The 27,048-nt window shown below is 46.9% G+C and overlaps 1 protein-coding gene across 6 annotated transcripts in view; it reads right to left on the bottom strand.

Annotated features, from left to right (window-relative positions):
• Positions 1 to 25,434, bottom strand: part of Kirrel3 (kirre like nephrin family adhesion molecule 3) — a 556,652-nt gene extending 531,218 nt beyond the window's left edge. Inside the window, exons 1-2 of one of the 6 annotated variants that reach the window (XM_040729989.1) lie at positions 25,184 to 25,434; positions 22,321 to 22,744 (exon numbers count right to left, since the gene is read on the bottom strand). In XM_040729989.1, the coding sequence (XP_040585923.1) occupies positions 22,321 to 22,375 (55 nt within the window). In that variant the 5' untranslated portion in view covers positions 22,376 to 22,744; positions 25,184 to 25,434. The remainder of the gene's footprint in view (positions 1 to 22,320; positions 22,745 to 25,183) is intronic. The other 5 variants (XM_040729991.1, XM_040729990.1, XM_021222852.2 and 2 more) reach the window with 5 other exon arrangements.
• Positions 25,435 to 27,048: the final 1,614 nt, after the last annotated feature.

Here is a 27,048-nt window from a genome sequence, read left to right as displayed (position 1 = left end):
ATCATGCAATTTGTTCAGGCAACTGCTTTGGATCCTCTTCTCCAACACTCTCTTGGAAGGTCACACACACATCTTCCTCCACTCATGTGTGTGCCATATCTTGTCCTGTCTGGTGGGTGTGTTTTTCCTTCCTCCTTTTCAAGATTCACTTTCAAACAGATTAGGTAGGCTCCTTCTGTCCTTACCTATGTAATCTCTGCGAAGAGTCTACATTCATTTCTTTCTCCTCCTTGGTCCTTTGCAGCAGTGACCCTCTAAGGAGAAGCCTGCCAGTGATCTTGCATCATTTCCTTGTCCATTTATCCAGGGTATTATTGCTTTCCCAGGAAGCTTCCTGACTTTGGGTTCTATACACGGTGCATTCAATCCTGGTGCTGCTGATGGCCTTCCGGTCCCTTGGTAGGGACATGCTAACCTCATTCTCTCCTGCTTCCAGACTCCGGCACCCGATACTTCATATGTCCTTCCATGCTCCTGCATCCCACTAATTGCCCACTTGCTTAGCTAACTTCAGTGTATCCTAGAAGCTTTACCTTACAAGGATGCTTACCTTGGGATCTCTTGCCACGATCCCTGTTGTCTGCTCCCGCAGAAGTAACTACACACATAGACCCTGTCCCTTAGTGCCTGTCTGTCTTGGATTGCTCACTTGCTTTTCGGGTTATATCCTGTGCTTCTGGATACATCAGCCTATGGCTGCCTTTCAGAAAGTTTGGTAAACTTTCTCGAGTACACCAGGCAAACAGCAGATTACTAGAGATGGGAAACACAATCTCACAGTGGTGGGGAGAACAATGCTCAAACACAACTGCAGTTCTCAAACCCAGTCAAAAGCACAAACTCTCAGAAAAGCAGCTATTAAGAACACAGAGTCTGAATTTTCCAGTTACAAAAGACTCCTGTAAAACCATTATTTATCACCCAGCAAACACTCGCTTTCTGTCCCATTGTCAATGCCCCACAGACCACATCTGCCTTTGGATGGAGTGGGAAGAGAGAAATGAATAGAAATGAGAGTATGAGTTTCCATTTATTTATTTATTTTACATATAAATCAGCTAATCTGTTTAACATTCATATTAAAGTTGTAATCACCTTTGCACACATTAAAATACAAACCAGCACAAGTAATAGGCCTTAAGAACAACATTACAATAGCTATTAGCATATAACAGCTACCTTATCAACTTACAACATCCCTATAAAATAATAACTGCATCCAGGATTGATTCGCAGGAAATTCATTCTCCCAGAGCACTGAAGCCTGACTGGGAGTCTGGGGAAGGTGAGAGTCTGGCTGTTGTCAGCTGACTCAGAACAGCCCTGGGGGCTGGGGAGATCTTGACTGGAGACAGAAGGCTCTCACTTTAATTTTTTCTCTATTATCTAAATGTGGGGCAAATAAATTAACCTCATTGAGACTCCAGTCCCTTAGCTACAAAATGGAGTAAAGGACATTTTCACCAGAGTTAAGAAAGTATCTGGGAGGCTAGTGGTTGCTTAGCGATGCTGGTGTATTTCCAAGGCTGTCAGGTGCTACAGGGGGTAGGCTGGTTAATCTTGATTGCCAACTTGACAGGATTTAGAATCACCATGGAAACACAGCTCTGGGTATGTCTGCAAGAGATTTTTCCAGATTAGGTGAGTTGAGGTGGGGAGACCTATTCTAAATATTAGTCACCATTCTGTGGGTTACGTTCATGAACTGAATATTAAAAAGGGCCAAAGGGACGGAGACATCAGCATCCACCATGGCTTCCGTCTGATGATAGAGACAATGTGACCAGCAGATCCAGATGCTATCTGTGGCTTCCCCACCATCATGGGCTGTGCCTTTGAACTGTGACCCAAGCGAAACCCCTTCTTCCTTAGGTTGCTTTAGTCAAGTATTTTTTAATACAACAAAAAGTGCTGTAACTGATACAGGGTCCAAGAGCTGCATAGAAAGGATGATGGCGGAGAAAGGATGCTGGAGGAGCCGCAAACTACTGGAACAGTCGGCTCATTTGCTTACTCGTTCATCATGTTGAGCACTGTCAGGGATGACGGGACACTACAATCAACGTTAAAACCGGTTCTCTCCTTAGAGGGCCCTCGGGTGAGTTGGAGAGATATCAAGGAAACGGCAAGCTGGATGGAACTGAACACATGATGCAGGAGAATAGATACAGCATGTCCCGGGAGAAGAAAGAACGAAATGATGGAACAGGAATCAGGAGACAGCTTCGTGGAAGAAACGGGGCCAGTACTTCAACAAAGGATGAGGTTGAATAGCAGTCTGGGGTTGAAGGAAATGCATAAACAAAGACACTGCACATAGCACACCAGAGGAATAACAAATTCCTCCTTCTTCTTTCCTAGGGACAGAGATTTGAGCACAAGAAGGAGGCAGAGCTGCTGGAAGCAGTTGATGCTAGAGGCCGAGGACCTTCTGTGTGGGGCGAGGAGGTGATCCCAGGTTCCCCACGTGGGACTCTGTGTGGAATGCAAAAGGTGGAAAGTGAACTTCCTAAGGCAATGTCGACTCTGACTCGTGTTCTAGGAAGACACAAGTAGTGGAGAATGACCAAGGTCCTGGGCGACTCTGGGGAAAGTGGAGGACTGGATGAGATGCTATAACAACTTGGGAAGAGAGACACCTATTTGAGCAGTGGAAGAGGACGCAAGAAAACACGACGAAACCCAGAGAAACGGTGTCACAATAGATCGATGACTGAGTATGGGAGGCGAGACAGACTCTAACACAAGAGCCGAGGATGGACTAGGAATACGATGATGTCCCCTGACAGAATTAGGGCGGTGGGGAAAGAAATCAAGACTTGGTTTTCAGAGTACTACAATGAAGCCATCAAGAAGTATCCAAGAAAGCATCATAGAGCAGGAAACAGAATGGTCTCCAGGTACTCTTAGAGTTGTTACTCTTAAAGTTTTCTACCGGAGTATTGTTAGGAGTGTGAAACTGGAACTAGACAAGTCAGTTAGGATAAAATAGCATAATTTAGGGGTTTCCAAGAAATCATAACTTTTAGAAATCAATGTAGCATATTTATCTCTACAGGCTACCATTAATACTATTTAAATTGCTGAATTTTACTATATACTTCAATGATCGGTCTAACATTTTTGATGCTGACTGTAGTATTTAAAGCCTGGTACCACAGGCCCACATCTTGGAATGACTGTTACCCAGATTTATTTACTTTTTAACAAAGGGAGAAGAAAATGACCAGTTGAATCACAGTGGAGGCTTTATTTTTACAAGCCATTCTCTTATTTATTCTTCAGGTTTAAACCTGGACTAAAGCAGGCCACTGAAAAATGATGACATGCTCTCATCACGGACATAGACTGACTTCCTATGGGAAATTCCTGGCCTTCAGATCCCTTGTGAGCTACCGGCCATTTTCAGTTGGAAAGTAGCCAAGAAGCATCACGTGGGTCCTAGATGTAGGCAGAAGAGCGTGCACCTTTGGGGCCCCGAAGAAAGACCCTCTAAAAAGAACTTGACCTCTACCACCCAACTCCCTGAGGGGAGACTAGTGATGCTTGTCTGGAAAATAGCTGGCCTTTTACAGTGCTGTTAAACCCGTGTGTCTGGATGTCCAAGGCCTCAATGCTCACATGCTCCAGGGCCTTTTCTCACTCGCCCCTTCAGTGTGGCAGGAGTTTGGGCCTGGGGAGCTGGGGTACCCTCCAGCTCCACCCCAGAAGCAGTCTGTCCCCAGGGTGCCTCCCAGCCCTGTGCCTGCAGGCCCCTGATGGCAGTGCTGGAGGACAGATCTGAGCTTCTGCCTGGCACATTCCCTTGCTGGGGACTCAGCCAGGGATGGCAGCCTTTAAACGCCTCATTAATATTCAAATCTATTCAAGTCATTTCAATTTGAATTCTATGCATATTATCAGATAGAACAAAATGCAAATATATACAAATTCATCCATATGAAGAAATAAATAGGGGAAGCTGTGCATAATGGGATTATAATCATTCTCAGAGTTTGTCTCCCTCCTTTAATTCCCCAAGCCCCATGGCCTGGAGTTGTTCTTAATGCTCCCACCTGGGACTGTTTAGGGCATAGGTTCTTTGAGGACCGAATCCCTTATAAACCTATTTAAACACGTTATAGTGAGGTACTGGTTGTTTCTCTCTCCGACTCTTCAGGTAGAGTAGGAGGGGCTGTAGAGAGGTGTAGGTAGACTCTGAGAGGTTCCAGAGTTGGCTTTAGCCAGAGTTGATCCCTCTGACCCTTGGCAGAACATCCAGAATCCATTTGCAAGAGTTCAGAGAACAGTTTCTCAGTCCCAAACCTCCTAGGAGTCTTGATGCACCTGTTTGACACCTGAAGGGGGAGAACTAAACTTCCTAAAGTATCCCCCAATGAGAAACAGACTTCAGAAAATCTTTAAAGGACACTGAATTCAAAGAGCGAAATGCCCCTGGGTGACATCTGATGCTCGCCTCTGTTCCATCAAGGGTAACAGACAGACAAACAAACCCATCCTCTAATTCTCAGCCTTCACATCCATCCAGTTTCCTCCCCCCTCCCCAGATCCTCAGTCAAATGCCAGACTCTCAAACACAAGCCAGGGGAGAAAAATGCAACTGCAGGCTGCAAACCCCTTCCTACCTGTAGCAGATCAAACACAGAAAACTGCAGCAAGCATCTGTCCTTTCTCTTGCGCCATTGTTGCTACTGGATCTCTATTTCATTTCAATTACTCCAAAGGCAGGAGGAGGCCCCAGCTATATGGTGTTTTAAAGGGGAGTTCTCTTGCTCTATGCTAATGAAGACCAAGTCAATTGCTATTAAGAACCATTTAGTGCGATTTAACTACAGAATCTAATAGATGCGCTCCTAATCTCTCCCCTACGGAACCCAATGATAGCAGTGACTCCATTGAATAATGCAGGCGTAATTTATGTCAATTCATAGTATAATAACCATTTTGTACTCAGCAACCTTTATTTAATAATCCCCAAGTATTTTATTTATAGTTATAAATGACAGAGTAGGGGTGTCATTCTCTGACTTACAGAGAAGACTAAGGCAGAGTTCCCACATGGGCAGGAAGTTTTTCCTGAGTGGGAGAGTCCATCCAGCTTTCTGTCTTTAGTCCCTATAGTAGGCAGAAGAATGGACCCCAAAGATGTCCATGTCTAGTCGCTGAATAGGTTAGTTTATGTGACAAAATAGATTTTGGTGGTCTTCATTAAGTTAAAGATCCAGAGAAGATTGCTGTGGTTATATCAAGCCTGTTGGACCTGATATAGACATAAGATTCCTTGTAAGAGAGAGGCACAGGGATGAGAGGCAGGAGTACTAAATGATGGGAAATGCAAGCTGGAAGTTGGGGGAATGAAAGGATGGGCTGTGGGTCCAGGAATGCAGATAGTCTCCTGGAAAAGTCAGGAAATTGGATTTCTTTTCTTTCTCCGCAGCACTCAGAAAGAGCCCTGCTAGCATCTCGACTCCAGCCCCACAGGCCCCATTCTAGACTGCTCACCTCCAGAACTGTCAGCTAATAATTTGTGTCATTTAAGTCAGTTACTTTTCAATGACTTGTTAAGGCAGAAAATGAAAGAAAACTAAACCCACTACTATACATCTTTTCTCAGCTGGGCTTCCTCTTCTCAAGCAGGGGATTCGGCAAATATTATGAGTAACTTTTTCTCACGTCCCCTGAAGATCCTGAGCTGTTTCAGAAGCACAGGAAATAAATTAATTCTTTACAGAGATACCTTAGATCACTAGGAAGTTGGCTTTGGCAAACCACCCCACCTTTCCCTTAAGGCCTTGCTTCCCCTAAAGCCACATGGAATCTAGCCTCAAAAGAGACTGACACTCTGAGCAGGTCCATGCTCACCTTAGGCTCCATCTTCTTAACATCTGAAAATAGGAAGAAGGAGGTACACAACATCTCCCCTCTGAAGAAAGCCCTTCACATGTGTCAAATTGCCACCTCCAAAGTATTGTTTTCAGAGAACCACAAGAACTATTTGAGGCAAGCAAGAGGGAAGTTATGATTCTAGGAGGATCAACCCAAAGTCCCATACTGGGAGGAACCAGGGGCCTCGTGACCATTGGTGTAATGCCAGGTTTACATGCTTGGAGAATGAGGTTTTGAACTGGGAACTTTCGACCTACAGAAAAATTTTTGCCAGTTGATAGATTGATATTACATAGAAACTGTGTATGATAGAGAACCATGGCCAGATGCTCACTGAAATTCTGCCCTAGGAGGAGCTTCCTTTTCTTGCTTGATATTGGTATTGATTGGTTAGACAATGGACTTAATGTTTTGAAAGAAAATGGCCCCCAAAGTGAGTGTTGCTACTTGGAGGTGTGGTCTTGGTGAAGTAGTTGTGGATTTGTTGGAGGAAGTGTGTCACTGTATGGTGTGCTTTGAGGTCTCTTTCGCTCAAGTGTGACACTCAGTCCACTTCCTGTTGTCTTCTGATCAAGATGTAGCCAGCACCATGCCTACCTGTATGCAGTCATGCTCCCTGCCATGGTGATAATGGATTAAACCTCTGAAAAATGTAAGCCACCTCAATTAGATGTTTTTCCTTTACAAGAGTTGTAGTGGCCATGGTGTCTCTTTACAGCAATCAAAACCCTAACTAAGAGAATGCATTACAGTGTTTGTAGTATTTTACCTCATTTATAACACCCATCTATGTCAGAGTGGTTCTCCACAGCCTACAGTATGTTCGAACTCTTGTGCCTTGGTGATCATCAATAATGAATACTGTTACCAAGAATCATGATGGAACTCAGGTTCAAGTTTCCTTTCTGCTCACAGTGAAGGACTCAGCCCATCACCTCCATATGATGACACAGGAAATTCCCTGGGTTCCTACTTCCCCAAGCACTTTGAGTTTATCATCCTATATGTAGGAACCTAGAGAGGAGACCTGGAAGAAGTGGGATGGAGTGACCCTGCATGGAACTCAGATTTGGAGTCCCTAGGTTTTCACGGAAACTGTCACATGTATTACCTTGTGTGGCCTCCTAAGGGCCACAGGATAACTTGGGCTCTTTTCCCTCACCTCTTGGAACAAGAATGAAAGCTAATTTAGGGAAAAAGAAGACAATCAGTGTGCATGTATTCTAGAGACTATATATACTGTATGAATGTAAGAAGGAATTAAATTACTACCCATCCCCAGGGCGTACTTGGTTCTCACTGGTACTCCAGGAGCACAAGGCGATAACAGTAAATAGGGCAGGGTCTCTGTCAGACACTTCCATGGACTGGTAAATGAAATACGGCATGGAAGAGAGGCATCATCCATAGTGATGGACATGTAATATGTGAGATTCATTTCCTGTCTAGGAAATATTGGCTGAGTGCTTCCTATGAAAATCTACAAGATTGGCCTTACCTTCTGAGGGTTCCAGAAGGGAAGTGAGGAAAGAAATGAGCCACTTGGACATGCTGTAACAAGTTACCTAAGAGGGTTCCACAGAAGGCTGTGGGAGGGAGGAATATGCTCACTTGAGCTTATGTGAGGGAGGTGTAGGAAACTTCCATCTTGGTGGAGAGAACTGAGTGTTTAGCACAGGAGTTAGCCAGGGCTATCTGGAAGAGGGGGCATTCAATAGGGAAAGCATGATTAACTAGTGGCTAGCTCCACCTTCTGATCCTCAGTCAAGCTTTACTTCTAGAGTACAAAGAAGATATCACCACATTTCCCCTTTTTTGTCTAAAATTTAAAAAGAAGGTTATAACTATCATAAGGAAAACCATACACAACAAGTACAATAATCATATACAATATATACAGGCAATAAATATACCAACAATGTCTAGTCCATTAGCAATTGACAAATTCAGAGGAAATACTCCATATCTAAGAAATGTCCTGTTACAGAGGAAAACAGAAGCAACTGGACTTCAGGAGCTCTAAATGGCTGTACTGAAGAGATGTGGGAGAGTGGGGTAGGGAAGTTAGGTAATTCCAGTTTAATTTTGATAAACTCTGTCCCTAAAAGGTGTTGGGGTGCTAGCTTAGGGACACCATGCACCTATTCAGAAGCCAGACCCCTTGTGTGTCTCTGTGTCTATACACCCGGCTACAGAACCTTCCACATTTCTTTGAGCATAAGGAATATCCCATGACCCCTCATGGATCTGGAGAAGCAGTATTGTGACTTTTTAACACTATACAGCCTCAAGATATGGAGGCCAAACTGTCTCTCACAGGTGCCTGCTCACTTTTTCCTCATGCATGCCATCCTGGAGTGTTTTTCTCAGATGTCAGTCACTGTGACAAATACCTGAGACAACCAACTTGTGGTAGGAAAAGACTTCAGCCTACAGGCTTGGCAGATCCTGTCAATGAGCGAACAAACCCTTTGTTTTAGGGCCAGGAGAAAGGCAGCACATCATGGTGTGCCATTGGCTGTAGAACAAAACCACCCACCTCCTCACTGGGAAGTAAAAGAGAGCAGAGAGGGACCATCACCCTGTGCCATCCCTCAAGGACACACCCCCAGAAATCCAGCAGCCTCCCAGTGGACAATTCTTACAGGTTACACTCCCACCCTATGGCGGTGCCCTGGAGACTGTGACTTTCATACACGGATCTTTGAGAGGCAGTTAAAATGCACACTGGTGTGTAGGCTAAGAGTGCCTTTGAACACCACAGGCTCGCCTCAGCCTCCTAGTGGCTGCTGGATTCAGCAGCTTGGCCATGTGGCTTCCCTTTAGTGATTTGGATTGAAGAAAGAGGCCCAGAGGCCTAGTGATGAGAACATTTTTCTTTTTTTTATGAATTGAAAAATAAAATGGCAGTAAGCAGCGAGCAGATCCCAGTTCACAATGAAATGAATATCAATGTCTATGGTGGTATTGACCTTGAGGACTTTTTTTTCTAAAAAACAGCATGAGAACTCTCGTGGTGCATTATGATAGACATCCTGAATCTCTTCACTATACAAAGCAGGAAGTCTCCCTTTATGGACCTGGGCATCTCTAGTGTACAGTGCTGAGTTTAAAATAAACATTTCAAAGTGCAGGGGAAGAAAATCTATGCCTGCATTTAGCTGCATTCTTCCCCATCAGCAGATGTCATCACATAGCTTCCCTGGTTCTACAGAGATTGGGCAGGGCTGAAAGTCATTCTGACTGGAAGGGCTCTTCTAAGCTGTAAGGAAGGCAGTCATGCTAATGACAGCCTGGCAACAGAGCCATGTCCCCAGTCCTCTGGGCTTGATCTCATTGTGAGTTTTGGTTTCCTAGACTCAAGACTAAGTGTAATTCTTGATTTCACTCGCTCCAGCTACAAATCACCTGAGGGTAATGTAATACGAGAACCATTAGCAGTAGCTCCCTTGAGTCACCTTAAATCCTCTGGTTAGAAACATCTCTCAAACCTCTGTGGGCTCAATGTCAGCAGTGTTCATGTGAAGGCCAGTGAGGGAAGAGGGTACAGAAGCCAGATTCAGAGTAATAGAGAAGCATCTTCAAGTGTATCCAGATCAGGGGTGTGTGTGTGTGTGTGTGTGTGTGTGTGTGTGTGTGCTACGACAAGCCCCAGAGTCTCTGAATTGCAAGGTTTGAGGCCTGAGAATTCTTTCCTCTACCCATGGGGTGTTGTTACTGGTGAACCAGTTGACCAGCAGATTACATGCTGAAATGACAGAGAACCTGGGAACCCTAAGAAGGCCTTAATACTCCCCTGATAATATGACAGAGTTCCTAGTGATCTAAAAACAGAAGGGTATCTGTATACAGAGGCATGTGTGGCCACACCCCCAGATCCTCTTTTCTCTGCAATTGTGAATGATCAAAGCCAATAGATTTATTAGCAGCTCAAAGTCAATGGCTGGAGAGAAGGGGTAATCTAACTGAATCATAAATAAATAACAAAACAAAAACGTCAACCATTTTCCTCGGCATGAATTTGCTGTATTCATCTTAGAATGTCTTCTGATTCTGAGAAAGGGATGTAGGTTTCATATTATTTTAGCAGGAGACCAGGAGAGGAAAGTAATAAAGATTTCTGATTTTTGCCTATCATGCCTATCTGTGAATTCCACTGCCCCAGTTTGGTGAAGAGAACATGCAAAACACAACTTGAGCCTGGAAAGGGGGCATCCATATGAATTTGGAGCCCTGGCATCCATTGGCTGACACTGCAGCCCTGATAGGATTTGTGTGGTCCAGGAAAGGGCTCGGGCTGTGGGATAAGCAGACAGAATTTGATGTCTTCCACACCAACATCTATCTCCCATTCATTCTTCCTCTGTGTGCCTCTGATCCCATCTGAAAGGCGCTTTTAAACTTTCAAAGAACTTTCGTGTTTTGCTAGTTTATCTTAAGTGTCTATCTTAAGCCAATATTGTGATTTTAAGCATGGCCTAGGCAGATACACGCCACCTTCCAAAGCGATTTCTGACACCAGGTAAGCTGCCTGCTGAAGCCAAAGCAAGGAGAATCGTAAGCTGAATGACATTCAGGCTCTCCTGCATGCCAAGACTCTTTTTCTTATTTCTTCTTAACGACCATTATTAATCATTGCAGAACCATGTAGTCCCCTGACATTTTTACTATTCCAGACTTGACAAAAAAAAGGAAAGAAAATAAAAGAAAGAAAAAAGGAGGAGTGTTTTGATGTCCTTAAATGCCTTTTTATGTAGAATAGTCCCATGCTCACAGCACACGGCTAGCAGGAGTTTAACTTATTGAGCTGAATGGGGCTTAATTTTTAAAAAAATCTACTGAAGGGGAGTCAGGCGGGATAGATTCCTGTTAAGAAGTAAGATTAGGCCGTCCAAACCTTAAGCTAAACAGGAGTTGGCTGGTGGAGAAAGAGCCGTAAGGGAAGCTCCTCAAATTGTCTTCGGCCCCATGGTTGGGGAAGAGGTTTCCTTCTACTTCCGAAGCTCTTCCACTCTGTGCAGAAGCTACAAAGGAGAACCGCCAGCCCTGCTAGGCTCTCTGGCCTGCCGGCGCTCGCACAGCCGCCAAGGCACCACTGTGGCTGGTATTCCTGCACACAGGAACTTGGTTGCATTTTGCCATTCCTGTCACGTGGTCGTTATGTATAGACGTTCAGGCAAAGCATCAGTTGTTCTCGCCGGCAAATGGGTCTAGCCATCCCTGCTTCATTCTGTTGCTATGGGGCTAAGGAGAAGAATGTGCGCAGTGGTCAGCCTGTCCCCAGACCGCAAGGATTACCTTTCCACAGCTGGCCCTGTTGACATAGTAGTTTCCGGCTTCAGGGCAGGACAGAACGCTGGTCTGGCCGATTTTCCCACTGCTCCTCCCTTCCCAGCCTATCTGCTCAGGGTGAACTCTCAAGGCCCTAGTAGAAACCTTTCTTGTGGAAAGAGTGGCAGGTGACCAGACTGGTGGGGAGCAAGGCCAAGGCCACATATCTTACTGGTACAACAAGGCTTAATTTCGGGGGAGTCCCTAATATTTTCACCAGGTTCTCAAACTATACCCTATGATTAGAATGTTCTGTGTTCTGGATTAAGGCTTTGACATTTTTCTGTGAAAACCTTTCTGCTTTGACATGACACGCTCAGAGGCCCTCTGCCATTCGCCGCTAGATTTGCCAGATCTCTGAAGACCAAATGTCTTCTAACTCTCCTGCCTCCTATCCAGATCCAGTGATTGTAAAGACTCATCTAGCCGGCAGCCCCTCACCTTATTGCAGTGAAACCAGTTAGGGACTATAATGGTGGGCCAGGTGAGGGGTGTGGTTTGGATTTATGCAAACCCCACAGAATCCCACTAATAGACTGAATTTGCAGGATGGTCATCCAGCATCTGGTGACTTCAGGCAACATCAGCAGCCAGTGCTACCAGCAACGTGGGCCACACAGACCAGGGTAGACTGTGGTATGCCTCTGACGGGCCCCGCCCTTCCTTCATCCCATCTCCACAACTTCAACTGATGTTGCATGGACCAACTCCAGGGGGCTCAGATGTGTGCCATACATAACTCTGAGGGGCCAGCAGACACGCTGGAGATTAATAGGCAGGAGAATGTCAAGGGGTTCTTAGGGCCATCGACACAACCCACCGTCCATCCTGCAGAGCACAGGACACCAGCTTCTAGCACCTGGCACTGACATCTTGTTTCCTTGCTTGGAGAGACACCCTATTAAATAGCTGCAGTTAGTGGCGAGTTTCCCCTAACAGTGCCATTAGAGTTTAGTGTCTCTTCCCAGAGGTGAAAACACATTTTACCTCAACTGTCTGCTGGAGACACCAGGGATAAGGACACTTCCGTGCAGCATGGAAATAGTGTACCAGGACTGGTTCTTGAATGTGAAGCACGAGGCACCCTGGGGGAAGCCAGGGCATAGGACCCATAGGAGTGTGCTGACTAGGGGAAGGAGGAGCTTCTGTGGCCAGCCGGCTCTAGGGGAGGTCTGAGATTCAATACATTCAGGAGAAGCATCAGTCCTTGCTGTAGGAAAATGCTGGTGAACTGAGATTGCTCACCCCTCTTTGTGCAGCTCTTCCAAAGCCCTTTGATCATTATTAATTGAACCTACCTAGCTCTAGCCTCCCTGTGTAGAAATGCCTCTGAACATTCTACCTTCACAACCCAGTGGGCTCCGGAGAGCAGAGCCCAGCCTCTCTCTGGGAGGGAGAACTGTGGCTATCGGAGGTGTTGTCTCATCCCCCCTCCTCCTTCTTCGAACTCCTGGCCTCCCGCCAGGCGTCTGGGCCCAAGCTTCAGGCCCCCTGCTGTGCCTAAAACCACTAGGCATCCCTCAGCAGTCTGCTCCGGGCTCACTCCTGGGCTTTGCAAGCGCGGCTGCTGCCACCATCAGGCTGACTTCGGGACTGCAACCTTCGGCGTCCATCTGATTCCCCAAACATTTTACCAACTGCTGTCTCCTCAGTTGCCCTTCACACACGCTCAGCACCCTGTGTAAGAAAATGGTTCCAAGAGCCAGCTTTCCTAAGAGTTGCAGTCCAACGCAAACGTGGAGCGGACTCCTGCATCTACAACCAAGGCACGGGAAAGTGCAAATCTCACAATATAGGGAACAGAGCCACTGGGGAATTAGGTGGTGGTTTCACCTTAGTCATCAGGGCAGAGGGGTAGCAGAGGATGGGAACCTTCCTGTATAGCACTCCGATGCACACTTAACTTTCTGTCCCCTGAACGCTTGCTTGCCCAAAGAGCCAACTAAGCCCCAGTGTGACTCCGAAGTTGTCATAGCTCCCAGCATTGCCAAGGGTGACAGGTGGACTGTCACACTGCACCAGAGCAGAGTCACCTGTGACATTTGCAGGTGACTGACAGAAATGGGCACTGACATGCATTAAAGAACAGAAGGGCACAATGGTTTCTTGCCGAAGCTCAGGAGTGAGTGACTTGCCAGGGGATGTTTCTCTTGGCAGTGTCCCTGGTGACCTGGTGAGCATTCAAGGCCTTCCTTGGAGGGATGGCTTTAAATAAACTTTAAGTTTTCCTGTGACTCTAACCTGGATGTCTCAACATCTTTGTGTGCACTGACACCACACTTATACTCTCCCTTTTCACTAGTCTCGATATTTCATCTGATAGTTTTGCATTTGTTCATAGACTTTAGATTCATAGAGTTCTAGATACCATATTGATAAAAGGTTGAGCGTTTTAACCAACCGATTCTGAAAATAATCCCTCAATTCCTTGATTTACAGATATCTAAAGGAGGGAATGGGGCAGAGACAAAAGTAGTTACACAAGTAACTTCTTGATTAGGTTTCAGTCCTGCCCCTTCTCAGGCCCCAGTGCACTGGAAACCTTGAGCCTTCTGGGTAAAGGTGAATTTCAGAAATGAGAGAAGCCAGCTCAGCAAGAGTCTGGAATCATAGAAATAGAGCTACGAGACTGGGTTACCTTCTGAAGGTCAGCTCTGGGACTCAGCTCCCCGATCTTTATAAGGAACAGCTAAAATCCTTTTTCTATGCTTGGACATGGATGATTAGCATGAATTATGTGAGCATGCAGGGGATGGAGGGCAGCAGCAGAGCATTTGTGTGGTGAGGCCCTGGATTCTATCTCCAGTGCTAAGAGGGGTGATGTGTGTGAACATGCTTTCCCTTCCATTCCAGCAACTGATATTTTCATGCATAGTTTATGTGAACGACCTAAAGTAGCTGGAAGCCACCAGCTTCTCTGAGAAGCATCCACCCACACAAAACAGTGAACTGGACTGAACAGAGGTTTGGTCAGACATCACCTCTCTGGAGATCTGACAGCATCCAACCTTCCTACATTGAAACTGTGATAAGAAAATGAGGTATTGTTTGTGCAAATTGTGTTCTGCAGTTTCTGACGATTTACACAGATGTTAATTATAGTCGCCTCGATGATGAAAACAGTTATTGTTACTACTATTGTCAACAATGGCCACAGGAATTTGCTGGGTACCAAAGAGATCTAGAATGCTATCAGGAGTACTAGTCAAAGCAACCCAGCTGTTGTTAATAGAGAGAGGATCCTGGGAACTGTAGAGTGGGATGCCTTGGCTTGTCACCTTGTCCTTTCTCATGCTCTCTCTTTTAAAGTGGTCCCAGCATTCCTGATGGCCTGAATTATTTTATGAGAACAGAGTCCTGCTCAACAGTCAGCCTCGGGCAGGACGCTCAGATATCCACTGCATCGCAAAAGTCACTGACTACTTCTTGTAGGGCATTTGAGTGTTCCGTCTCCCCGCTGAGCTTCCTGCCAGCTGTCATCAGTTCCTGATGAGAACAGGCTCCAGAAGACACAGGCAAACCTGATGCTATTCTCTACTCCTGAGTGAAAGGTTCTTTGGCATGGGAGACTTGTGAGGCGTGTCTAACATCTAGGTAGAGCCATCTGCTTGTAACGGTGTTTTCTCCAAAGCCAGTACAGTTTACTTCCCCTTGAGAACAAGAACAGAATTGCCAGGAGAATGCCCCCAGGCATCTCGCTACCCATCCTCTTTCTGGTCTATTCTTCCTCTCAGTGTGGTACTCCCTCTGTCCCTGTAGCCTTCAAGTGGCTCCACAGCCAACTCCCATTCCCATTCCACAAACCATTCAATCACCCAGGTGTCCTCAGCATTCGATGCCTCCAGCCTCCAGCATTTTGAGTTCTCTTCAACACCCCCCCAGTCTTCTCTCACAGTGGTGGTGGTATGTGGGGGGGAACCAACAATTTACTAGGTTCCTCATTGCCCACATTTCCATATCTGAACATAACAGCCAAAAAGGAAGATGAGCTAGGGAAAGGTGAGTGTACACCACTAAATTCTAGTTTTCAGCCTCATGTGAAGTACAGGGGATACCAAGAATAACAAGTGAATCCCCAAAGTTCTGATTTGTAGACCCTAAACTGATAACCATCTTTCTAAGATGCTGACTTCATTCTGTCAGTCCATCCTTAAAAGGTCATCATGTCCTTCACAACCATGAGCCAGCCAGCTTTATCCCTCCCAAGATTCTTCTCACTCTTGAAACACACCCATTCTAGCCCCTGCTGCTGAGTATGTCACATACATAGCTAGTCTATATATTGTCTGTGCACTCTCTGAGGTACAGCCTGGACTACCTTCTTCACAATTTATCTGGAGCACTCCTACATATCCTTTAAGAGCATCTCCTCTGGACATCCTTTTCTGAAGCCCTGGGCTGTCCCTACTGTTTTGTGAGCATCAGTCTATAAGTGTTGGCTTCCTATCTAGAAATATTGCTTCACCCATCTCCACAACTACCTCTGACGTCACGCCTACCAAGCAGTAGGCCTGCAATAAGTACTGTCCAAGTGGTCAATAGATGAGTTTCACGTCACAAAATGCCATTTGCTTACAAAATAAAGAGCAACCAAATTTTGTCCACTGAGACATCAGACTCTATGGAGCTCCTGGGTGGAAATGTGGTAGGGTGAAAACCATGTGTGTGTCATTTTCACTGCAATGCTGGCCTCTTGTTTTTAATTCCCATCATGTCAGCATCAGTTGGGAAGAACCTGAACTTACCAGCACTTTTCCTCAAGGGAGCAGACCACCTAGACTGTTCAGCCTGGTGTGTTTAAGTTAGACTCATGTAAACTGGTCATTCAATTTCAACCATCCAAAACCCAGGATTTGGCAAATTTTCTTGACCTTGCCATTAGTGACACAGGCATGTCTGCATGTACGTGTGTGTGTGTGTGTGTGTGTGTGTGTGTGTGTGTGTGTGTGTGTGTGTGCGTGTGCATGTGATTCAGGGAGCATGGAAAGGCTTCTAGGCTGCGCAGAGAAACCTCCTTCCAGAGCACGTAGGAAGTGTCTGTGTGGCCACAGTCTTAACTGGTATTCCCAGGAAGGAGTTAGAGGGTTGTCTGCATCCCACTCAGCATAGCCCACATGGGCCCCAACAAAAGAACTATGTAAGGCACACGATCCACCCATACTGGCCACCATTCCAAGGCCTTTGCTTGTTACCAAGTGTTCCCAGAGAATGCTGACATTTATTTAATCCTCATAGTGGTGTTGACTGTGTACTCATTTGAAGCACTGTATGCTTACGGAAGATATTTGTTTCCAAGCAGCTTATGCTAAATTGCCATGATATAAAGGAAACACTTATCCAATATTGACATTTACTGACTTCAGGAAGTATACAGCCAGAATACTCATTCTTTTGCCTCTGGGAGAGGAGAAAGGGGCAAGGATAAGCATGGTGTTTGATGCTAAGCTCCGAAAAGCAGAAAGTGAATGAAAGTTCATGCTGGTGTCTTCACTAAGATCTTCCTGTGACCTTTCATTCTATAGCATAGTGTGGGTTGGGGGGCAAAGCTCTGTCATGCTTAATACTAAAACTCTGGCAGAAAGCAGGGCACATCGTCCCTTGTGCGCCTGGGTGAGAAGCATTTTAATGATCTAGAAGATATCTGTAGTCTCATTTGATGTGCGTACCTAACTGGGTAAATTCTGATTTCCCCTTAGGAAAAAAGAAAATGCCACACAATGACATACGGAACGGTGTTATGTGCCAGTGAAGTCGGCTCTCACTTCATTCCCTTAACTGGAAATAAAGTCCTATTCTATTTGCAATGCAGGTGAAGCAGGCACAGGGTGCTGGCTGGTACTTTGCTGCCTCTGGCTTGTAGACAGCAGTGATTGCTCTCTGAAGTCCATGGAATAGACAGCCCCCAGCAAACAGTCCGCTCTGAGTCCTAAGGGTCTAAGGACTCTGAGATGTTCATTGGCTTTCAGGGAAAACTGGAGCTCCCTTGGCTGCAAGACCAACTGCTGAAGTGAGGATTGCTGCTATGGTGAATTAAGCATGGATAAAGGCATATTCATGACCTCACCCACCGCCTCTTCTGTTGGATTAGAACATCACCAGGGACAGGGACCAGTCACCTTTATGTCCTCTCTGTCTCTTGACTAACCCCAGCTTTAAAGATGTCTGAACTGTTTTTCCACCTAGAAATCACCTCTACATCTTCTAAAGATAGGGCCTGGTTGCAGCTGAGATCATGTATATGCCCACCCCACTCCTCCCACCATCCCCATCTCTGTTAAGACCCTAAAACAAGTATTCTTGGCCTTTCTCTCCACTCCCCCATCAAAGGCAATTTTATTTTCCTCGTTCCTGTTTCCAAAACAGTTTATCTTTTTATCTCCTTGGAAGAAAAGTACTCCACAAATCAAAGGTATCATTAGTATTGTTATTATTTAGCTATTGAAATCTCTTGAATTCACTCTGGATTATTCATGTGCTTTTTTTGGGTCTGCAATATAATACTGCCTAAGTCACCCCCACTGGGCCAAACAAAAATGAAAAATTGCATCTTCAGGCCTAATCCCTGCCTCCACCCCATCTCCTGCTGGCCCTGGCTTCCACCAACAGAGGCACACACACCAGGCAGGGCTGCTCCTTGGTACTATGCCTAGCCTAGCTCACTGCTACTATTCTGAGCCAGATCTTCCTTCCTGTACCCATGGCATCCTCTCAGTGCCATGCTCCGATACTGACCCCACCCACACCCTTGTGCCCCTGAGGAGTTTCTTTTTTATCCTCAATAGCTCTGAGGGCTCCCTGTTGGGCAGCAGCCACTGAAGACATCCACATCCCCAACAGGCATTCCCCAATCCCCCACCCAGAAGGTTTGCCAAAGGAGTGGTCCCACAGCCTTGGCAGTGGTGCTCTGACATTCCAAGATAAAAGAAATAATTCTTCCTTCCCTGGATGTCACCCCACTGGGGTGCCAGCAGCAGGGGCGGGGTTCACACTCATCACTTGCCTTGTTCTACAACATTTCTGGGTGAGAACCAGTACTCCCAGGGTTGTTTGCATCCATTTTCTTTTCCTGATTCTCCACTGCCCGAAGCCCCTTTTCCACCTTTTTTTGGGGGGGCCCTCTCTGACATGCTAATACTCTCTACCCAAGATCCTGCTTTTCTCTCCCTTACCCAAGAGAACTCTTGGCAAACTCAAGCTTCTTTCAGTGGCCCCCCTCCTCCGTATTTCCTGTCCCCCCCATGGCTTCTGCATCATGGCCAGTGCTTCCCACCCACTCTGTTCACCCTCTGTCTGTTTGAAGCTCTTCTGTTTCCTTGGAGATTCAGATTGGCTTGCAACTCTGCCATCCAATGGCTACCAGGTTCTCCTTCTGATCTGTCCAGATAATCAGGAGAGCAAGGTCTATTAAGGAAATGGATCCTAGATTGATCTTCAGCTAGGGGATGCCACTCACTGGTAAAATGTGAGTTTCTTTTTATTCTAAACGTTCAGAACATCAAGGGGAACGGGCAAAGCAAACACTTCTGGGTTGGACAGCGCGAGAATCCTGTGAGCACCCCATCATTGGATAGGACAAGACACTCAGGGAATGCCATTGCTTGGGGAAAAACACTTTTCCTTGAGTTTATGCAGTGGAAGCCACCATGTCTGTTCCACTGCACGTTGCCCAATCTGACTCAGAACTTAAGAGGAGAGAGAAGCAGGGAGTCTTCAGTCCTGCTGAGACCCTGTTCCTTCAAAGTTGTCTAAGATGTGCATGTTCAGGGTAGCCAGAATGAGGCTGGAAGATTAAGGAGGGCATAGAAAGAAATAGTTGCACTGAACTGAAACGATAAAGGGAAAAATGTATCAAGTTCTAAGTTTATGGATGACAAGGGAATCGATTCTTCTTCACCCAGGGGCAGAACATACCGTTTCTCTGCAGGAGGCAAATTGTGCTATGACATTATCCTTCTCTATACAAAGCACGACCATCCTGACTGCTGAGGATAGACAGAAACCCACCAAAAGCATATTCTGGCAGCTTTCCATCCCCTATCAGGAGCCAAGCTCCCGAGACATTGGCAGGGAAGGAACAGGGGACTGTCCCCCTCTACTGCCACTTTAAGAAAGAAAGAATAGGTAATATCAGCCTAAATAAATAAATTTAAAAAAACCTCAAACTGTAAGAGAAAGAGGCAGAACATTGCTGACATTAACTTAACTATATGTTAGTTTCTACACTCTTTCAAGAGTTATGGAACAAAGTAAAGGTGAATCATAGTCAACAAATGGTTGAGACATTCTTTTCGAATTTACCCACAAGCTAATGAAAATGTCACAACATTGGGGGTGCTCTGGATCCTGGGAATGAGTGTGAGAACTGCATCCCCAGAACTCCAAGAAGACACATGGGTTCCCATTGGGAGAAGTGCTGGGTAGCAGATGGCTGTGTCATCAGCGTACTAGATAAGGTCCTAACAAGACCCCTGGCTCTTTGTACCTTTGGAGTGAAGGACTGTCCTGACCCTTTATACATTTCTGTGGGGAAGAATTCAGAAGGCGCAGAGTGTAGGAGGTAGTGTCCAGGCAAATTGTCCTCTATGTGTGGGCGGGAGTGCCAATGTGGTTGCAACCTCACTCTTGGGTTACGAAATACAGCGGGGGCTGTCTGGAACCACATGAGCTAGTCTTTCTGTGTCCCATTAAAGATGGAAATGCACTATGTAATAATTTGTCCAGTACATGACAGTAGGTACAGTATGGCGCTAGGATATATATTGAGTCAAATAGGATCTTCTTGGGAATTTGCAATACTCCAAACAACACTCATATTTTTAAAAAATGTCCATTAGGGCCAGAGACATGGCTCGGTGCGTAAACATGCTTGCCACTAAGGATGATGAACTGAATTTCATCCCCAAGATCTACATGGTGGAAGGAGATAACTAGCCCTGCAAGTTTTCCTCTGACATCTGCACATACACTACCGCAGACCCCTGCCCGAGAGAAGGCACACACAAATAAACAGACAAATACAATATGAAGAAAATGCAAATGTTCAGGAATCAAGTCAAAAGACCCTGATATCACATTACAATGAACCCCTCAAACATCTTCCCTCTTAGCTGCTATAGTGGTGCTCCTATATTCATGATTCTTAGTGTTCAGAGCAAGAGGATCCTCCGATTGCCCAGGTCCACTTTGTTCTCAGAATCTTCTTGAGAATGTGTTGGATTTCGTGGACTACACACCTGCTGTTGGACATTGCAAGCCAAGCTCAGAAGACCAAAAATAAGGAGATGATAAAAAGTGCATGGGGGTTGTGGTTTCTTTCTACTGCCTTCGGGGCTAAGAATGGACAAAAAAAAGCCTTTGCCCTCAGTAGGTAAATATTTAAAGATTCATATGAGGCAGTCAACAAATAGCTTGGTCCTGAGAAAGGAATGAACACAGTAGAAAATACAGTCTGTAATGATTCAGACAGGCAGGGGAGCACTTAGACACTATAGGCTTCTTATGCCAATTGGAGGAGGCACTGATCAAGCTTCTAAAAATACAAAAGACTGACAAAAACTTGCCTGAGTTCCATGTAGTTGTGTGTGTACGTGCCTGTGTGTGTGTGTGGGGGGGGGTAAGGCTCCTTCTCTTCTTAGGAATTCTACAGGAAACTTCCCAGGTGAATTAGTTAAGAGGCAAGGAGAATGGCAGTCAGTGCTTGTGTGTATCTGTGTGGAGTGTCCACACACAAGCATGCACACATCCCAGGATTCTGGGATGGCTCTTATTCATCCAGCCTTGTGGAAAGGCTATTTACCTTCAGGTTGCTGTATAGGGAGCCCTGGGGATGTGCACACAATCGTATGCATGAGTGTATGAACTCATTATAAATCTGCATAGACACACTTCGCTTTGCACGTACTTCTTAGGGGAGGGGTCCCTCAAGTTTAATCAGGAGGGATGACTGCAAAGTCTGACCTGCATGAATAAAGGGGAAATCTACAGTGACACCAAGAACCAGGGAAAGAGAGAAGGAAGCCTGGTTTTATTTATATTTGGCTTCTCCGGATGAGAGAAGCAAGGGATGCATGCTGTTTGCTTGCAAAGGCAGCCACTCATGGTGGTGTTCTGCTTTCTCGAAAACTTTTACCCTTCATTTAATCAACAGATGGACGTTCTCTGTTGTGGATTTTTTTTCTGAGAGTCCTGTCCCTCCAAGAGCCGTGCTGGCTGGCACAAATGCTGCCTCAGATGGCAGAGGCAGCATTGGCATTCCAAAAGAGTGGGAAGGAACCGGTTTACTTGGCCCCTTCAATCTCAGTTCCACAGGTGACTGCCGATGCCTTTAGCTAAGTAGGCACTTAGTTCTTCTCTCCCTGCACCATGACCAGCCCCTTGACTCTCAGGGGCAAGGAGCCCAGAGGTAGCAAAGTTCTTTCTGGAGAGTCCACCTGCTAGGCTGCAGAAAGGAAGTAATCAGCACCAGGGGCGAAATTCCATTTCCCACACAGCATCTAGTGCTCGGGAGGATTCAGGATTCAGCCTTGCTCAGGGAAACAGGTGACATTCAATGAAACTCTTTACAAGCTTTCTTTCCCCAGTCACTGCAAATACCCGCCTCAGTACGTTCCGTAATCGCATCCCTTTCTGCAACTGTGCAAACCTCGTACGTTTGCTTTAAACACACTCGGGCAAGTTAGACCTATTGGAGCTGAAATCTCCACCTAAGCCAGGCTCCCCTTCTCCAACCTGGCTTGGAAAGCGAGCAGGCGCCCAGAAGTTCCTAATGGCCTGGCCACTGGATACTATCTAATTAGCATACCGAGTGCATAAAGAACTCTATATCTGCATCTGAGAGTTTGAGTTGGACATGGACAGGAGAGAGGAGAAAGTGCAGCCCCCCACCCCTGTCTTCCCAGCCCCTTCTTTATGAACGGAAACCAACAGTACCATTCTATTGCATTTGCAAACGCAAAGAAGCCACCCTACTTACTGCCTCTGGGCCGGCACCGAGACTCGCGGCTGCGAGCTCCGAGCCTGCCCACCTCCTAGCCCTCAGCCTCCCGCGCCCTCCGCTGCCGCCGCCGCCGACTTTGCTCCAACTCCGGCGCGCCCGGTTCCTACCTTGACTGAAGAGGAAGAAGCAGAGGAAGAGCAAATCCAGCTGGAAAGGTCTCATTCCTCAGCGCTTGGGCAGCCGGCGGGGCAACTTGGGCGTGCAGTTAGTTCTCTTCAAGCGCGGCGGCTGGGCTCGCGGTGCTCAGCCTCCGCCGCCGGTCCTCCTGGGTTCGCGCCGATCATCTATCTGTCCGTCGGTCCGTCCCTCCTCGGGTCCGCTTCGGTCTCCGGTATCCGCAGGCAGTCGAAACCAAATGCCTGTTTTCAGCCGTCTCGGGAAACCAGGATCCTCAGCAATGTCCCCATTCGGAGCAGATCCATTCTCTGGCTCTTGGCATCCCAGGCACACGGCTTCCTCTGGCGGGCTCCTCCCACAGAGAGCGAGCAAGCGAGCGAGTGACGAGTGACAGAAGGGCTCCTTTCACAGAAGCTGGGGCGGGAGGGGGAAAGAGGGAGGGGAAACAGGTCATAATTAAAGAGGAAACACTTGGAAAGGGGAACGCTTTGCAAAACGGAAGGGTTGCAGGAGGGTTGCGCTTTCCTTGTTTTCCCTAAACAGGAAATATTCAGCTTTTGTTACCATTATTGACCAGAACGCATAGTGAGCACCGAGAAGAGCTGTGACTTTTTGTTCACAGGATGTAATGTTGTTAAACGGGAGTGAAGTTACCGATGATTACACTTCATGTACATGCATCAAAATGTGTCTGCCTTGCTGTTGCACTAGGGAACCGCAACTGGGCTAAAAGGGAGTAGGGAGAGGCCAGGGGGGTACATCTTTCCCGAGAAAGGACTTGGCCAATGTGTGTGTCAGGAGACTAGAGAGTTGAAGAGATAATGATGCTTTGCATTTGGGGGACTTTCCTGGTGTGTGTGTTTAGTGGTGGTGGTGGTGGTGGTGTGTGTTGGGGGCTGGGGGGTTGATAAGCTCCAAGTGTTGGGATCTTAGTTTGCTTTGCACTGCTCCTAGAAAACAAAATGCAGGAGCAGAAGCAAACGCAGGCAGGTTTGTGACAGATACCTATTTATTATTATTATCCCGGTCTGTGCCTTGCCTAACAAGGACAGGGAGCAGTCCGTCTTTGCATTTGGAGCTTCTCCCCTAATGAGCACTCCATCACTCCAAGCATGCCTTTTCTCCAAAAGGTGCTGGGAGTCTGATTGTGAAGGAGAGGCCAAGGTCACAGGCAACCGTTTCCCGAGAACCTGCAAGTCTGTTACCTGTCATGAAATCCACACTCAAATCAAGCTCCATTTCCTAAAGGATAGCAACATGAGTTTATCCAGGTCTATTTACTTGATAGACATTTAGGCATGCCTAGACTTAGCGGGCCATGGGGGAGTAAACTAGACCATGCCTCCAGGAGTTTATAATCCAAAGTGGAAGTGAAGTGCACACACGGCACAAACTGTAGGCATCTTACAAAGCAACTCATAAAAATAGGTAGCGTTATATGGAGTGGGTGAAGGGGGACCGAAGGGAGAGAAGAGGGAAATGAAAGATGCACTCTCAATGTGTGGCATCCAACATTCAATTATAGCATCAATCATCACTTTCTGCAGGCTTCGGACCTCAGGGAGTCCTTAAGGGGTCTCTTACCCTTCCATCCGTATTACAGATATGGGGGGCTGTGAGGGACTTTGCTGACAGCAAGGCATATTCCAACTCTGAGATTCCATGTGTATGTTAACTCAAAAATGCATCTCTTGGAATTATGAACAACAAAGAAAGAAGCAGGGGCAGAAGCATAAAGTGTGTACTGGTAGGAGCTGATCCCCGGTAGTTGACATCAAAGGTCTATAAATTAGTAGGTGTAAGCTTTGTTGACTTTTCCATTCTTAACATAATAGTTTATTTAACCACATCTCTTAGAGGCGGTAAACATACCAAAGGGAACTCTCTAGGAAAACACTCTCTCTCTCTCTCTCTCTCTCTCTCTCTCTCTCTCTCTCTCTCTCTCTCTGTGTGTGTGTGTGTGTGTGTGTGTGTGTGTGTGTGTGTGGTTGGGGAGCATGCTGAATAATGGGCAACAGTAGCAGCTAAATTAGCAAGGCACACAAGCAACATTAGCATGGCCTTGGTCCATTAGGTTGTCACAAGAGATAATTCAGTGAAACACAAGAGGTAAATCAGAAACACACAAAAGATGAATAATAATCCCAAGTAGTATATTCCATATAATGTATAGAGGGTGAAAATTTGGTGTGTAGAGTGCTTTACATCAGTAGTCATTTTCCACTAAATATTCAGGGCCAGGGGAGATGAAAGGTCTGAGTACTGCTTCAAAGGCCAAACCATGCAGCGAACGAAACCGTTAGGATGTAGAAGGAATGTACCTGCCCAGGCAGCATCTGATATTTTAACTAAAGATTTATCCTCTCAGCTGTTGGTTAATTTTCATTGCAAGCTTCTAAATGGCCCGAGGCCCAGATTTGCTTAATTCAGACCCTCTGGGGGTATTACAAAAACAGGGTCATGAGGCCAGTGAAGTGTGCACTACACGCCCGGTCATCAGACACACACAACAGTGTATGCACACCACACTGGCAAGAAAGTCTCACTCTTGGGAAGAGGGGAGTGGGAGTCCAAGGTTGGGAGGATCATGCTTTGCTTTCGCGCTAGTCCCCAAGATCTGCCTCATGACCCCCAAGCTGGTTCCGGACCTCCCATTTTCCAGTTGGTCGGGTCTATGTCCCTCCCGCGCCCCACCTGCAGCTTTCAGTCTCCCGCAGATAGGAAAGGGGTTTGGATTAAGTAATGAGCTGCCTGCCTCTAAAAGAAGCAGGAGGCGTTTCAACCCTGAGTGCCGGAAAACCAACGGCAATCTTCCGCGGTCACCACGTGGGGCAGACAGAACGCAAGCGGTACCTGCAGGACCCACAGGCTGCCGGCCTCTGGCGCCGGCCCCGACGGCGGCCCGGCCATCTCCGCCCACGCAGGCTGGCGGCCTCACCTCCTCCCCGGGCTCGATTAACCTCCCGGCGATGCAGGATGGCCTGCTCACAGTTCTCAGCAAGTGAGGAGGGAGGCAGGCTGCGAGAGGACGGCTCCACCTGATGGAGAAGCGTGGAGAGTCCTTAGACCCGGAGTGCGGGTCCAAGGGAGGCAGGGAGAACAAGCACCATCCCTGCAGGCAACCTCACCATCTAAGGGACGCGCAGGGGACAGGGTCTCAGAGCACACATCCTACAGAGCTGGTAGTCATCCAGAGACAGCAGAAAAACCGGTAACTTGAGAAGCTGCCCAATTTTAGCTTTCAATGCACATGGTCTCCTTGGCGTCCACTGTGCAAGGTTCGGTCCCTCACCAGCAGGTGGCACCCTCTCCAGCCTTTCTTCTCCAGGCTTACAGCCTGGGAGGGGGACTTCATTAGGCCCAGACCCCTTCCCCAGGTCTTTAAGGTCAGGTGCTCTGTCATTTGAACCACCACCCACCTGCCACCTCTACTTACTTTCCTGTGGAGCAAGGAGACAGGAGCAGATCTCCAGAGAGCCGCACAGTTGGGCGCCCTCAGAGAACCCTGGTTGTGCTGCTACTCAAGAAGTTGCAGAAAGACCAAGCTCCACTAGATAGCTTCCAATCTCTGCTATCTGGTAGTGAGCATGCCCTCGCTTTCTCTCTCTCTCTCTCTCTCTCTCTCTCTCTCTCTCTCTCTCTCTCTCTCTCTCTCTCTCTCTCTCTCTCTCTTCCTTTTTTTCTGAAATTAAAGGAGAGTACTATTGTTCTAGGGTCCTCAACAAGATGGCCTTCAAGCACACCCTGCAGTCTGCTTATCCTGGCCCCAGGGCCCACCTTTCAGGGACATTGGTGGCTCTAAGTCCGTTGTCAATAACACTTGTTATTGCCTGTTTTTGTTTTTTGTTTTCCTGCAAAGGCTAGTTTGGAGCTTTTAAAGACATTTAGAATGAGTAAACAAATTTCCCTGTTCTTGGAAAGTTTGTCCTTTATTGGGGAAGAGGTATACACAGGTGAACACCAGCGGAAGACCATAAAACCCCTTACCAGCTTTTTAGTAAGACAGGAACTGCCCTGAAGGTCATCTGTCCAGGACAGTCCTTTCTAGATGGGGTCAGGTTAACTTGCCCGAGGCCGTGCGGGGAGCTGCAGAGCCACAAGATGCCAGGACAGAGCGTCTTCTAGCCAGAGCCTCTGCTGCTCTGCCCTTCTGGCTCCCCACCATCACAAGCTGCCTTGATGCGCCCATGTGCACCCCTAGGACCCCTGGGGGGAAGGTGTGGCTTCTCCATGAGTGGACAGTCTGCACCTGCGCAGAATTCCCAGTGCATGACTTCTTTGTGGTAGTTGTGCAGATGACATAATAAACCACATTCTTCTTCTGATTTTCACGTGTTCTGCCTATTCTGGTGGAGACCTTCTTGACTAGAGATTTAACACATTTCCAGAGGGTCCCTAACAGGAGTTCAGAGTGAGCTGACTCTCCATGCCCAGCCGAGTTAATAAGGGCTGGAAACTACATACACTCCCAGAAACCAAATGGTTTGCAGAGGCCCTCTCTGGGTGGCCGCTATCTGACCCTGGCGGGGACAATCTTCTAGCCTATTTCTTTTTCATTTCTCTGAGCCACATTTCTTGCTCACATTGGTGTAGGTGGATTATAAGACCTTAACCCCTGTTCACTGTGGTTGGTCTCTCTGTTACAGTGGAAAGGGCCTGAGGAACCAGGTGTTCAGCTCTTTAGAGTATCTTCCAAAGCACAGGGTGTCTGCCTCCCT

This window comes from Mesocricetus auratus, unplaced genomic scaffold (genome assembly GCF_017639785.1).
Source record: "Mesocricetus auratus isolate SY011 unplaced genomic scaffold, BCM_Maur_2.0 Super-Scaffold_100022, whole genome shotgun sequence".
In the NCBI taxonomy this organism is placed as follows: Eukaryota; Metazoa; Chordata; class Mammalia; order Rodentia; family Cricetidae; genus Mesocricetus; species Mesocricetus auratus.
This window is presented reverse-complemented; position numbering and strand designations above follow the sequence as displayed.